General features: G+C 37.1%; 1 protein-coding gene across 1 annotated transcript in view; it reads right to left on the bottom strand.

The window, feature by feature from the left end:
* Nucleotides 1-1,038: 1,038 nt before the first annotated feature.
* nito (RNA-binding protein spenito) overlaps nucleotides 1,039-14,620 on the bottom strand; it is a 30,114-nt gene continuing 16,532 nt past the window's right edge. Inside the window, exon 2 of the mRNA XM_089100500.1 lies at nucleotides 1,039-3,309. Coding sequence (XP_088956626.1) covers nucleotides 1,228-3,303 — 2,076 coding nt within the window. The 5' untranslated portion in view covers nucleotides 3,304-3,309 and the 3' untranslated portion in view covers nucleotides 1,039-1,227. The remainder of the gene's footprint in view (nucleotides 3,310-14,620) is intronic.

The following is a 14,620-nucleotide window of genomic DNA, read 5'->3' as shown; positions in this document are numbered from 1 at the left end:
TGCAGAACTGATGTACGCTAGTTCTTTATTTTATTATTGTGATTAGTGCAGTGTATTATTTTTACTAATATTAATATCTAAATATTTATGCGATTAGTTTTAGGTGTTAAACCTTTGGTTAAAGCAAACTTTGTATTGTTTTGTATAAAACTTTTTAAAAAATCAGGTACTTCTTTTCAAATCACAATCACGAAAATGTTACCATAAAAGATAAGCGTGATATTGGCAGCGCTGCACTGATTCTTCTCAGGTTCAAAGGATATTTGCTTATCAGGGCACTTTAGAAGGTCTTATTATCAGAAAAATGCCACATGTGATAGTAGGAACTCACCATTTCTTAGTACTTACACACGCCTTGTGTTCCAGGGCTTGTCACCTTCCTAATCGAATAAGACACGAAACAAAACTCAATATGTCTTCAAGACACGAAAGCACAAGATCTCACTTGATTAAGGCATTTACGTAGTTGTTCAAATCAGATTTAAACTACGAGATACTGATATTTTTTAGCCATGTTTTTTTTTTTCCTTTTTTGCGTCACAACTGCCAATTTTACACTATCTCCTTGTCTGTGACACAAACTTCGGCTAGATCTTCCTCACTTTTTCCCCTAAAGAGAATAGGGTGAAAACCGGATGTCTTCCCTTCGATAGCTTCCCGAGAATTCATACTATATATTCCAATAAAATATCACGTTTTTAAATTTTACTGATTACCTATTCACCATCAGCATAAAATAATTGCAGGCACTTAGTTTAGCTTCATTGAGCAGACTCCAACTTTTATGTTACAAAAAAAAAATAGTTACTGGTAGCAGCCCATCTTAGTTTCCTCACAGAGGAGTTTAGCTACATCGAAAAAAAAAAAAATAAGAATCCCGCACAAATCTCACCTTCCTTTTAAATGAATGATTCTTTCAATCATGAGCAGTCAAATTATTGGCGTAATGGAGTAGCGTTCATGTTCTTTCAAACTGAAATAATTGATGTCACCAACGTCTTGATGATCAGAAAAAGAAAATTGCAGTAACACTTTAAGCACTTGCACATTTTCACTTTATTGAGAGTACAAGCACTGAACACATTATGAACAATAATGTAAATCATAATCATTTTTTTTAGTTTATATCCAGGAAAGATTACACCAAACTTAAACTTGATTAGAGTATGCTAAAGTAAAGAAAAGGAAATAGAACAAAAATTGAATAAAAAGTACTCAATCGAAATTTCAAGCATTCTTGACAACAGCCACTATGAGATGGTCGTCCTTCACGGAATCCTCAGAAAAGCTGACAGCAGTGCGTTTAAGCAATTCAATAGCATATGGAACAGGCGGGAAAGCATAGAGTACACCAACTTGTTCAGATTCTTTATTTTGGAGTGTTATGACCCCAGCTGCTTCTTTTTGCTTTAAGTAAGTAACCAAGTTCTTTAGTGGCCGGGACTGAACTGTCCCATCATCTGGGGCACTAGAAGTAGCAGCGGACGTGGGGAGTCCTAGAAATATAGCATGTGAAGGAGCAGATCCCAAACGCCTTGTTACATCTTCAAGTTTGGGCTGGTCAAGTCGAAGTCGCTGAGTAATACGAAGTTGAGGCTTTCCTTCTTCATCCTTCAGAAGTGCATCAGCTATTTCTGGATCTCCATCAGTTAAGTGCATTTTAGTGTGAAATAATGAGTTCTTAAGTATCAATGCGCCATCCCATGTTATTTCACATCGACGTGCGATTTCAGCCAATGTCTTAGCACCAGCCAAAGGTCCACTGGCAGTTCTCGGTGGTGATGCATAAGGGCTAGGAGATCTCCCACCCCCAAGTTCTTCCCCAGGTGGCGGCGGTAAGTGTCTTTCATAACTACCTCCGTGGTCTCTTCCTCCTCCATATCCACCACGATAACCACCTCTATAACCTCGGCCTCTACCGCGAAACCCACTACGAAATCCACCATCATCATACCCATGTCCAAAATTATCGTATTGCTTTTTGTAGACACCTGGAGCTGTAGGTGGCAACTCACCTGCATAATCAGTTCTGATTCTATGATCTGGACCGCCAAGAGGAAATCCTCTCATTTCTTGTACAGCCGATTGAGCTGCTTCAATCGCTTCATACGTTATATAAGCCTGACTTGTTCCTTTTTCATAGTCTATTTTCTTAATAGCTCCAAATCTGTCAAACTCCTTTTCAAGCTGAGCCAATGATGTCCAGCTTCCAAGACCACCAACCCAAATTTTAGCAGTTGGCGTTGCTTTACCAAATCCAATTTTCACTTGAAACTTTCCAATATACTGACCAGACAGTTCAGTTTTACATCTATGTGCTTGATCAAGATTGTGGAACCTTATAAAAGCGTATGCGTTTCCTGTGCCAGGTGGTGGTCTCTTGATGTCAACATCCTCTAGTTCTCCATATTTACCAAAAATTCTCTTGACCTCCTCATCAGATATATTCACTTCCATATTACCAGCAAAAAGAGTACGAGTTGCTAATGGATCATCTTCAGGAGAGACGTGATGAAGGTAATTGGGAAATCTGTCTCTTCTATCATTATGATGTCCACCACGATCATAGTGACGATAGCCTCTTCCACCCCCACCATGATGAGGTGGTCCAGACATAGGAACATTATGATGATAAGGAGCAGGGCCTCTAGGCACATAATCATATGATGGTGGGGGTACATCTCGCCTATAATCCCTATATGGAGCACTTGGAGGGGGACCATGATGAACAGGAGGGAGATATTTTGGAGGATAGTCATAACGGTCTTCGTATCTTCTTTCATGAACAGGTGAAACATGCCTAGGAACATAGCGACTTTCATAGCGACGAGGGGATGGAGTCCTAGAACGCCGATACTCTCTAGATTCACGATTTGCTGTCTCATAAACAGCTTCCACAACAGTAGGACGGTCATACAATATGATACGTTGTTTGCTATGTTTAGCATCTCTTGCATCTTCATAGTTCCTAAAATACACATAAGCAACTCTATCTTCTGGATCAACTCCATGGACAGTTTTCACTGTCACTTCCCCATACTTTTTAAACTCTCTATACAGAGTATCTTTAACTAAATCATCACTTGCTTTAGGATGCAAATTACTCACACATAAAATTCTATACCCACTGTTAGATACCACTGGCCGCTTATAGTCTTCAAATCGACCCCGACTTATCGAGCGTGATCTTGTTCTTCTTCTTGGACTTCGTCTTGGCGTTCTTCGAGGACTATCATCATAACGGCCATTTGACCTTGATCTTTTAGCATAGGGTGAAGAATCACGATCTGATATTCTCTTCATATTCACCTAAAACAAAATACAAGGATTAAAAAATAGGGACTTCCACCTCGAAAATTATCAGCTTTGAGACTTCTGATTTAAAGATTTCTTCCCTGGGAGAGTTAATCACTAGAAAAATTGTATACTTTTAAAATAGAGCATTTAGAGGCAATTTACACATAGATATATATATATATATATATATATATATATATATATATATATATATATATATATATATATATACACGCACGAATATTCACACAGACTCAATATAACTTTTTACTAATGATAATACCCTCCAACATTCCTTCGATGGTCTTTATTACGGAATGCTGCCTATACTTCCTTGTATTCCGGTATGGTCAAGTTTAGTATGTTATAGAATACTGTATTTATTCTAACTTTCCCCTGTTGTTAGCCTTGGACCAACATAACCAACATAAATTATCCTGTTTATGAAGAGGGCTGCCACCACTTCAACCCACCCCTCTTGATACTAAAGCTTGACTTTTTTCTACCAATACTTCAAGAACAAATGTTCTAATACAAGAGCAACGTGATAAAATTCATTCTTCTTTTTTGCAATGTGCTGAGAGTGGAATTGTTTATTTATTCACATTTACTTTAAAAAATAAAACTTCAAATTTAGGGGCTTTGAAATGAAATCAATAAATGTAACACGTGCAATAACCAACTGCCTTTAGTTTTTGCAGTCTAAAATGCTTTAGCTACGAAGTAGTAAAACTTCAGTTTAACTAGTTGGGCAGGGGTCTAAGGAGGTGTTGGCCCCCATCATAAACAAGATATTTTCAATTCTTTTTTAGTTTTGATTTCAATTTTTACTTTCATTTAAAAAAAAAACTTCAATTTATGTAACTGAGGTTTTACTTCGACAACCTCATGTGAAAAATACTTCGATTATGTTTGGTGTTACATTTCATAGTCTAAAAATGGATTCCAGACAGAGCTGGCATGGAAATACAGCATATTTTACACAGAGTACTCTTAGAAGGATTATCCAACTAAAAAAAACTTGTTACCACCAAATGAAGTCCTTCCCCAAAAGTCGTGCTTGAAAGTGTTCACCACAAATAAAATTAAGCTTCTGATTGTATATTTTAAGATTTGTGCAACCAGCATCTCTATATAAATCCCTCGTAGCATTGAAACTTCTGCTATTCATTTTATAAGGGTCAGCACAAACAGAAATTATACACAGTACAAAAAATATTGTTCTAAAATCCAAATATATGGTCCATTATTTTTGAACTGGAAAAGTAGCTGCTCCATAGTCATTCTTTTGTGGATTTGTCACATTGGGAAATAGCTTCAGTTTCAATTTGGTTTTTATCTCGTCTCTCAGTTCTATTACTCAAACAATATGGCAAGCAGCCTTCACGTGGCAACAATATAGCAAGGAGCCAAGACCTTCTTAGTGTTGGTTTTGTTGGTTGTGTAAAAGAACATGGAAGATGTGCTGCTGCCTGTGTTCCAATCTTCAACCAATGTATTTTTCTATATCCCTGCCCACGTCCACGTCTTATTCTATCCCATTTGCAGAACAATTTCCAAGATCACCTTCATATTGATTTTGACGGTTGTGTAAAAGAACATGGAAGATGTGCTGCTGCCTGTATTTCATTCTCCAACAAAATATTTCTATATCCCTGTCCACGTTTTATTCTATCCCCTTTGCAGAACAATTTCCCAGATGACTTTCATGCTGATTTTGACGGTTGTGTAAAAGAACATGGAAGATGTGCAGCCCCTGTATTCCATTCTTCAACTAAGATATTTCTATATCCCTGTCCAAATCATATTCTGTCCCCTTTGCAAAGCAATTTCCAAGATCGCCTTCATGTTGATTTTGATGGTTGTGTAAAAGAACATGGAAGATTTGCTGCTCCCTGTATTACATTCTTCGACCAAGATATTTCTATATCCCTGTCCAAATCATATCCTATCCCCTTTTCAGAGCTCTTTGCAATTGGGAAGGCATTAAAAGGCATTAGTAGGTGTCATCTGACATCTGAACATATACTTATAGAAACTGACTCCCAGTCATTCGTATATCTATTGATTAAATATCATTTCTGTTAACAAAGCTTTAAAGAACCTTTATACTCTAATCTGGAAGCTGATGACAAATAGTAACGCCCTTAATAGAGCATACACCCAGCCACAAGTGAACTCAAAGAAAAGTCAAACTCAAAAAGAGTAGAAATTAATATAAGTAGGGATCAAAACCCCTATGCTTTCTAAAAGCCAAAATATAATTTGTACTTTTCTGAAAAAAAAATCAAATGAATTTACTGGAAAAATGTGCATTGTCAGTTTAATGTATATATGCTCATATTTATTCCTTAAAATCTTAATTAATTTTTGATTTCTTAAAGTTATAAAAGGGAAAACCTTTACAAAGAATTTTTTTCAGTAAAGTACATATCATATTCTGGCTTTTAGAAAGCATAGGGGTTTTGAACCCTACTCATATTAATTTTTTCTCGTTTTGAGTTCGACTCTGTTATATATTTTAATTTCTCGCTTTGGTTTCATTTATTTATTGGGTTCATTTATTTATTATTTATTTAAGAGGGCACTAGAAATTTTAGTTTTCAATAAAATTAGCTCCTTTAAAATATTAATGATACTACTAGCTATAATAAAACATCGCTGCCTATGTCCTTTTATACCCTATAGGGTTTATATGCCCTTTTTATACCTGCATGTATATAGGTTTTTCTAATTGAAACTTCTCCTAAACGTTCCCTAAAAGTTTCAACTTAATGCCATTAGTGTCGTTAGTTATAGTAACTGTAGAAGCAGCATTAAATTAATACACACTATGTCTTCTGGCTAGCTCAAAATCCACAAACTATGAAGGTGTGACGGTGAAATTTTCAGAGAATATTTCTGTTGCACGGATGACAACCTACCATCCATATGCAGGTTGTCAAAAGGGCATATCCGCATTATTTTAGGAACAGTTTCGTTTCGTGTGTGACATTAAAACTTACAACGCTTGTTGTGGGGGGTGTAGAACTAACCAAAAGACAATATTTGCATCATAATACTAATGCTTCTACTCCTACAACTAGTTCTACTATTACTATTACTCCTACTACTACTGCTGCTACAAAAGCTAAGACTACTACTATTAACTGTACTACTATTGTATTTACTGGTGCTACTACTACAACTAATAAACCTAAGGGTATTAAGGTGAAAATTTTGGGCAATATTGAAACTGTATTGAAATAAATCGAAACACACTATACCAACATACGGTGTCAAGAGGACGTATCAGCAATACTTTAGGACCGGCTGATGGTATTAAGTTAAAAATTTCATCGCTTGTTGAAGGAGATGTTGAAAACAAGGGGCTGTTTGGATACTGCAACTAATTCTACTTATGCTACTACAACTATCGCTACGCAAAATTACTGAGCGTTTCAACTATTCTTAAAAAAATTGATGTCTCAAAACTTTGAAAGGATATTTTTTTTTTTTATGGGAAATGATGAGCAATGGGGGGGGGGGGTCTCTCAAATCACTTGACAATTAAAAAGGAGACTATAACTCCCAATTTAAAATCAAATGAGACCCATCTGAATTTAATACGACCACCCATTCCATAAAAACCTTATATGCCCCAGGGCATAACTAAAAGCCCTTGCCCCAGGACTCTTGGGATTTGTGCGGCTTGTGCCAAAACCCTGGAGGCATTGTTAAATGTTCCTTCGATTATTTTAAACAAAATTGCCATCGCACAATTTCAATCAGATGCATTTGGTGAAAAGAGGGGTAGTTGGGTGGGTGGGGGGGGGGGGTTGCTACTTGACCTCCATCAATATCAACTCTTAAAAGGGAACTAGAGCTTCCAAGTTCAACCAAATGAGCCACCTTAAAGCTTATACAACCATCTCTTTCAAAAGAACTTTAAATACCCCAGAGCATAACTTCCAACCCTTGGACTCAGGCTTGGGTGGTTTCTATCAACATCAAAAGCTTTGTTATATGCTATTTGCACTATTTTGAATAAAAGGACTGTCTCAAAATATCTACTGGATACATCTCAGGAAAACACGACGTGTTTGTGTATGTGTGTGGGGGGGGGGGGGCGGTTGCTGCGCTCTGACCACTGACTCTTAAAAAGGCCACTAGAACTTATGATTACCAATACAATGAGTCCTTTCCAAAGCATATACGACCACCCTTTTTATAAGAACCTTAGATGCCCCAATTGCATAACTTACAATCCTTTCCTTGAGAGCTATAGGGGAGGGGGTTGTCTTCCTCACAGACATAGTTTCCGAAACATTCAACGACGATGAATAAAATTGTTATATTTAAATTTTGATTGGAGGTGTTAAGGCAAATGATGAGCGTGGAGGGGGGAGGGGCTGTTTGCCATCAAATCACTTTGACTCTTAAAAAGGGCACTATACATTCCAATTTCAAATCCTATAAGCCCCATCAGACGTTTATACGACCACCCATTCCATAAAAACCATATATAGCCTCATAAAATAACTTACAACCCTATCCACATGGTGCTGGGGGGTTGTGTCATCCCTAGAGATATTATTGTATGTTCTTTGGACTATTTTAAAAAAATCACTATCTCATAATTTCAATCAGATGCGTTTTATGAAAGGTGTGATTGTAGGGGAGGAGGGCTAAATGCCCTCCATCACTTTTGACGCTTAAAAAGGACCTAGAACCTTCAATTTTCAACCAAACGAGCCTCTTCTAAAGTTAAACAACCATCCCTTCCATAAAAAAACCATAAATACCCCCTGAACATAACTTACAACCCTTGCCCCTAATCTCTGGGGTTTGTTTCAACCCCAAAGCCTTGCTATATAATATTTTAGACTATTTTGAACAGAATTACTATATCAAAATATCTATAACATGCATTTCGGAACAGTACGACGTTTTTGTAAGGGCATAACTTACAACCCTTGTCCTGAGGGCTATGTGGGGGGAGGGTTGTCACCCTCAAAGACATAATTCTCAGACCTTTCAACTACATTGAACAAAGATGGCCATATCAATATGTTGATCAGAAATATTTGGGAAAATTATGGGCGTGGGGGGATTCTCCCTCCAAATACCTTCGACTATTAAAAAGGGCAATATCCCTTTCAATTTCCAATCGAATGAGCCCTTTTTCTCGTTTTTACGACAACGCTTTCTATAAAAACCTTATTTGCCCCCAGGGCATAATTTACGACCTTAGCCCTGAAGGCTGTGGGGGGTTGTCATACTCCAAGATATAATTTCTGGACCCTTCAACTCCGTTCAACTAAACGAGTATAACAAAATGTTTATTGGAAGTATTTGGGGAAATGATGAGCGTGGGGGGGGGGGGGCGTTTGCCCTCCGATCATTTTTGACTATTAATGAGGGCACTAGCCCTCTCAATTCCCAATTGAATGAACCCTTCTTGATGTTTCTACAACCACGCTTTCTATAAAAAACCTTATATTCCCCCAAGGCATAACTTACAACATTTGTCCTGGGGGCTGTGGGAGGGTTGTTATCCTCAAAGACATAATTGGACCTTTCAACTACGTTGAACAAAATGGCTATCTCAAAATTTTGATTTGATGTGTTTGAGGATAGGGTGGGCATGAGAGGGGGGTGGGTTAGTTGCCCTCCAATCACTTTTGACTATTAAAAAGGGCACTAGCCGTTTCAATTTCCAACCAAATAAGCTCTTTTTGAAGTTTCTATGACAGCGTTTTCTATATAAAAAAAAACAAAAAACAACCTTATATGCCCCCAGGGCATAGCTTACAACCCTTGCCTTAAGGGTTTCGGGGTAGTCATCTTAAAATACATAATTTTTGAACCTTTCCACTACGTTGAACAAAATGGCTATCTCAAAATTTTGATTGTAGGTGTTTTGGGAAAGGGAGGGTGTGGGAGGGGGGTTAGTTACCCACCAATCACTTTCGTCTATTAAAAAGGGCCCTAGCCCTTTCAATTTCCAATTGAATGAGCCCTCTTTGATGTTTTTACAACAACGCTTTCGACATAAGCCTTAAATACCCCCAGGGCATAACTTACAACCCTTGCCCTGAGTGCGGGGGGGGGGGGCGGCGGGGTGTCATCCTCAAAGGAATAATTTCTGGACCTTTCAACTAGGTTGAACAAAATGGTTATCTCAAAATTTTTATTGAATGTGGTTGGGGAAATGGGGGGCGTGGAAGGGATGTTAGTTGCCCTCCAATCACTTTCGACTACTAAAAAGGGCACTAGCCCTTCCAATTTTCAATCGAATGAGTCCTTTTCGAAGTTTCTACAACAACTTCTTTGATACGAAGTGCCTTGGCCTAAAAGAAATTAAAAAAAAAAAAAAAAATACATTGTGCCAACATCATTCTGCACTTAGGCAGCACAATAGCCATCTTGTTTGTCATCTTGTCCATTTGTGTCAAGAAAAATGGCTGGAATTTAGTAATTGTTAAAAGCAGGGTATTTACTTGTCAATAATGTTCCTTTTAAAAACAGACTACACTGCTCTACCCTCCACTTAAACTACTGGCAATCGAAAAAGAAAAAAACCTTTAGCATATTCAATTAGGATGTTTAACTTTTTCAAGAAAATCTGGTATTCGAAAACAGTACTGACAGGGTTCAAGAAACCAGAAAAATGTAAAATCTGTTATAAACCAATGATGTCCATCACAACATAAATCATATTTAAACAAATTAAAGATGATTATTAAAGATGGACATGTTGAATTGCAGAAAATGTGATGACACTGCAAACCTCAGCCACTATTCATACTCACACAAAATGAAACAATCAGAGGAGATGATTGTCCCAATATCAATGTATGAATTCTGGTATCTTAACTTAGAAACAAATTAAAGTTAACATGTGAATAAAAAAAAATGAAACTAAAATAGAGTAGTACAACCATAGCTACGCTATGGCATAGCATAGCAATAGCTATGATCAATCTGTTCATAAAATCAAACTTGTATCACAATATATGAAAAACATTTAAACGAGTTATTAAACCACTACAACCTTTATGGTTTCACAGGTAAAACCACAGTAGCATCAGATGTATTGTAAAACCAAAGCCCTGTTCTTTTCTAACACTTATCATTACTAAGAAGAGGCTCTAAACAAGTTGGGATGGATATTTTTGCCACTTTGATGGTGACCACTAGATGAGCTCTGCAATGATTTTCTAGTAACCATAGTTATAGAATTTGTCTTTCATCAACTAAAGAGCAAACCATGGTCCATAGTAACCAAAGTTAGAAACCTAGTTTCATAGGCAGCGCGATAGCGCTGCCTAAGTAAAGAACGATGTGGGCACAATGTTTTTTTTTCCTCCATACCCGGGCACTTCGTATCGAAGGAGTTGAAACTTCAAAAAGGGCTCATTCGATGAGAAATAGAAATGGCTAGTGCCCTTTTTAACAGTCAAAAGTGATTGGAAGGCAACTAACACCCCTTCCACGCCCACCATTTCCCCATATACATCCAATCAAAATTTTGAGATAGCCACACAGTTAAAGTTCACGAAATTATACCTTTAAGCAGGACACTCCCCCCACAGTCTTCAGGACAACGGCTACAAGTTATGCCCTTGGGGACTATAAGTTTTTATTGAAATCTTTGTCGTAGAAACTTGAAAAAGTGCTCTTTCGATTGGGAATTCAAAGGTCTAGTGCCCTTTTTAATAGTCAGAAGGGATTGTAGGGCAACTAGCCCCCTCTCTCGCCCACCTTTTCCCCAAACACATCAAATCAAATTTTTTAGATAGCCATTTTGTTCAGTGTTGTGGATTTCCAGATAGAAATTATGTTTTTGAGGAGGACACTTCCCCACAGCCCTCAAGGCAAGGGTTGTAAGTTTACCCTGGGGGCATATAATGTTTTATAGAACGTGTCGTCGTAGAAACTTCAAAAAGGGCTCATGCGATTGGAAATTGAAGAGACTAGTGCCCTTTTTAATAATCGAAAGTAATTGAAAGGCAACTAACAACCTTTCCATGCCCCCAATTTCCCCAAACACATCGAATCAAAATTTTTAGATAGCCATTTTGTTCCGCGCAGTTTAAAGTTCAGGAAATAATACCTTTGAGCAGGACACTCCCCCCCCCCCCCACAGTCTTCAGGGCAAGGGTTATAAGTTATGCCCAGGGGGAATATAAGGTTTTATTGAAATCTTTGTGGCAGAAACTCGAAAAAGGGCACATTCGATTGGAAATTAAAAGGGCTAGTGCCCTTTTTAACAGTCGAAAGTTATGTGAGGGCAACTAATCCCCCTCTCACGCCCAACTTTTCCCAAACACATCCAATCTAAATTTTGAGATTGCCCTTTTGTTCAGCTTAGTTGAAAGTTTTGGAACTCAAGTCTTTAAGGATGACAAACCATCCCCCCCCACAACCCTCAGGGCAAGGGTTGTAAGTTATGCCCTGGGAGCATGTAAGGTTTTTATAAAAAACGATGTTGTAAAAAACATCAAAAAGGGCTCATTCAATTGAAAATTAAAACGGCTAGTGCCCTTTTAATAGTCGAAAGTGATTGGAGCGCAACTAACCCCCCTCTCACGCCCACCATTTCCCCTAACACATCCAATCAAAATTTTCAGATAGCCATTTTGTTCAAAATAGTAGAAAGTTCTGGAAATTAGGTCTTTGAGGATGACAACCCATCCCCCCCAGTTCTTAGGGCAAGGGTTGTAAGTTATCTCCTGGGGGCATATAAGGTTTTTATTGAAAGCGTTGTCATAGAAACTTCAAAAGGGTTCATTTGATTGGAAATTGAAATGACTAGTCCCATTTTTAATTGTTGAAAGTGATTGGAGAAATACTAACGCCCCTTTCACACCCACCATTTTCCCAGACACATCCAATCAAAATTTTGAGATAGCCATTTTGTTTAACGTAGTTGAAAGTTCTGGAAATTAGGTCTTAGAGGATGACAACCACCCTCACAGCCCTTAGGGTAAGGGTTGTAATTTATGCCCTGGGGGCATATAAGGCAAGTTGCTCTTCCGGCAAGCTCAACAGCTCAATACCGTTTTTGACAGACTTGTATTTAGATTTGACGTGATTGTCTGCAGTACGGGCATTTGTAATAATCCCTCTGTAAACAAATAAAATAAATAAGTAAATAACATATAAATTTATAACAAAATTCAGTATATCTAGTCCTGCTTCCAAAAGTCTATGTAAATGTTTAAAAATTAATTTCTGTATTTTTGCATAAATTACCGTTTTTTGCAATGACTTCCCTCTGAAATGTACCCCTCACCTGATATAAAATATTGATCGACGTGTCTGATGCGCACGTCGGGAACATCTACAGGGTACCCACCACATACTTAGATTTGACGTGATTGTCTGCAGTACGGGTATTTGTGATAATTCCTCAGTATATTAATGAAAATAATAAACAAAGTAAAATAACATAAAACTAAAACAACATTTAGTAGATTCATTCCTCCTGACAAAAAGTCCCGGTATGCATAGGTAAAGCATATTTCCCAGTATTTTCCACAAGCTGTGCTTTCTTTCTAAATGCTTTCTTTTAAGGCCTAGTGCCCTTTTTAATATTCGAAAGTGACTGGAAGGCTTGACATTTTTATAGTAAAGATCGATGTGGGTATAATGTTTTTTTTTTTTTTTTTTTTTTTTTTTTTTTGTTTAGACCAGGGCACTTTGTATCAAAGGAGTTGTCGTAGGAACTTCGAAAAGGGCTCATTCGATTGAAAATAGAAAGGGCTGATGCCCTTTTTAATAGTCGAGTGATTGGAGGGAAACTAATCCCCCTCCCACGCTCACCCTCCCATTTGACTTTATGTTTAAAAACTTAATGTTGCCATAAGATTAAATCAAAATTCAATGTGTTAAAGCTAATTCTCGATAAGGAATCTCAGCAGTATCCCAAGAACGACAGAGGGTATTATGTTCAAACTTTCGGGGCTGCTTCTGCTCTTAAAATTTTACCAAATCAAAATAACGTAAGTACATCCAAGCATTAAATGAAAGTAAACAGATTTTTTTGCAAATGGTATCAAGTTTTCCATTTCAGGTCAACTAGAGGAGGTATGAAACTAAATTAAACACTACTATTCGTGTCCAGATTTTCAAGAGGGTGTATGTTGTTAAAAATTGCTGAAAATTTTTCTCCAGCATACATAAAGCAGGCCAAACTACAAATTCTTAAAAAACGAAAAGATTTAAAGTATTATTTTCTATTTCTCTGAAAAGACTATCTCAACGAACAGAAATTAATTAAAAAAAACTTTTTCCACAAAATAAGTTTTTCAAATAAAAGTAAAGAACTCCATTAAACAAAAAATTAACAAAAATAAAATAATCTACCAGGTTTGAAACTACCACAAAGCAGCATCAATAAATAACTGAAGCCCAAAACAAACAGAAATATTAATAAATAACCGAGTCAATCCCAAAACGAGCAGAAATTAACATCATTTGGGCTCAAAACCCCTATTCTTTCTGATGGCCAGAACAAAATTTGCCTTTTAATGAAAAAATACAAATGAATGTGGATTGTCAGTTTAATATACATAAACTGATATTTAGTAATTAAAATATTAATATTATTTGATTTATTAAAGTTATAAAAGTAAAAACATTTATATTTTTTTCAGTAAAGTGCAAATTATGTTCTGAGGGGATGAGAAGTATGACAGCCCCTCTATTAAAGATACTTTTTTTGAAATTAAAAAAAAAATCATGTTTGGTTAGTTGCAAAATAACACAGCGCCTATCAATCCTATCTAATGGGGAAAAAATTACAGCAACAGAGATGGGAGAGGCATTACATATCACATAGGAAACAGAAGGAGACATGATCTTTATGAGCTCCTAATTTTGAGTTTTGTTGATCGTAAGTTGCGAGCCTTGTGCCAACCCTAGCATTTGGTTGTAAATAACAGCAATTAGGCCTACTGTTAGCTATGCCACCAAAAAGACCCCAAGAAAGCGTTAAAGAGGAAACAGACAAGTATGCTGCTTGTGACCATAATTTGGATGAGGAATCCGCTGCAATGACCTGAAATATTTATAAAACATGGTTGTGTACTGATTGCCAAGACATAAGTGAACCTGAGTACAATCTTCTAACAAAAATGACCAGGCGTTAGGGCTTTGAATGGAAGTGCCCAGTTTGCAAAGGTAGCACCAGACCTAGTTATATTGAAAACCAAATCCAGAACAATATCAATTAGACATCAGAACCACTTCATCTCACTATTGCTGCTGTGCAGAACTTATACATTAAGATCAAGGAAGGTGTGAAACAATCTTCTTGTGAGTTTAAAGCTGAGTT

This window comes from Artemia sp. Qi Xiang Cuo, chromosome 14 (genome assembly GCF_049724085.1).
Source record: "Artemia sp. Qi Xiang Cuo chromosome 14, ASM4972408v1, whole genome shotgun sequence".
NCBI classification, from domain to species: Eukaryota; Metazoa; Arthropoda; class Branchiopoda; order Anostraca; family Artemiidae; genus Artemia; species Artemia sp. Qi Xiang Cuo.
This window is presented reverse-complemented; position numbering and strand designations above follow the sequence as displayed.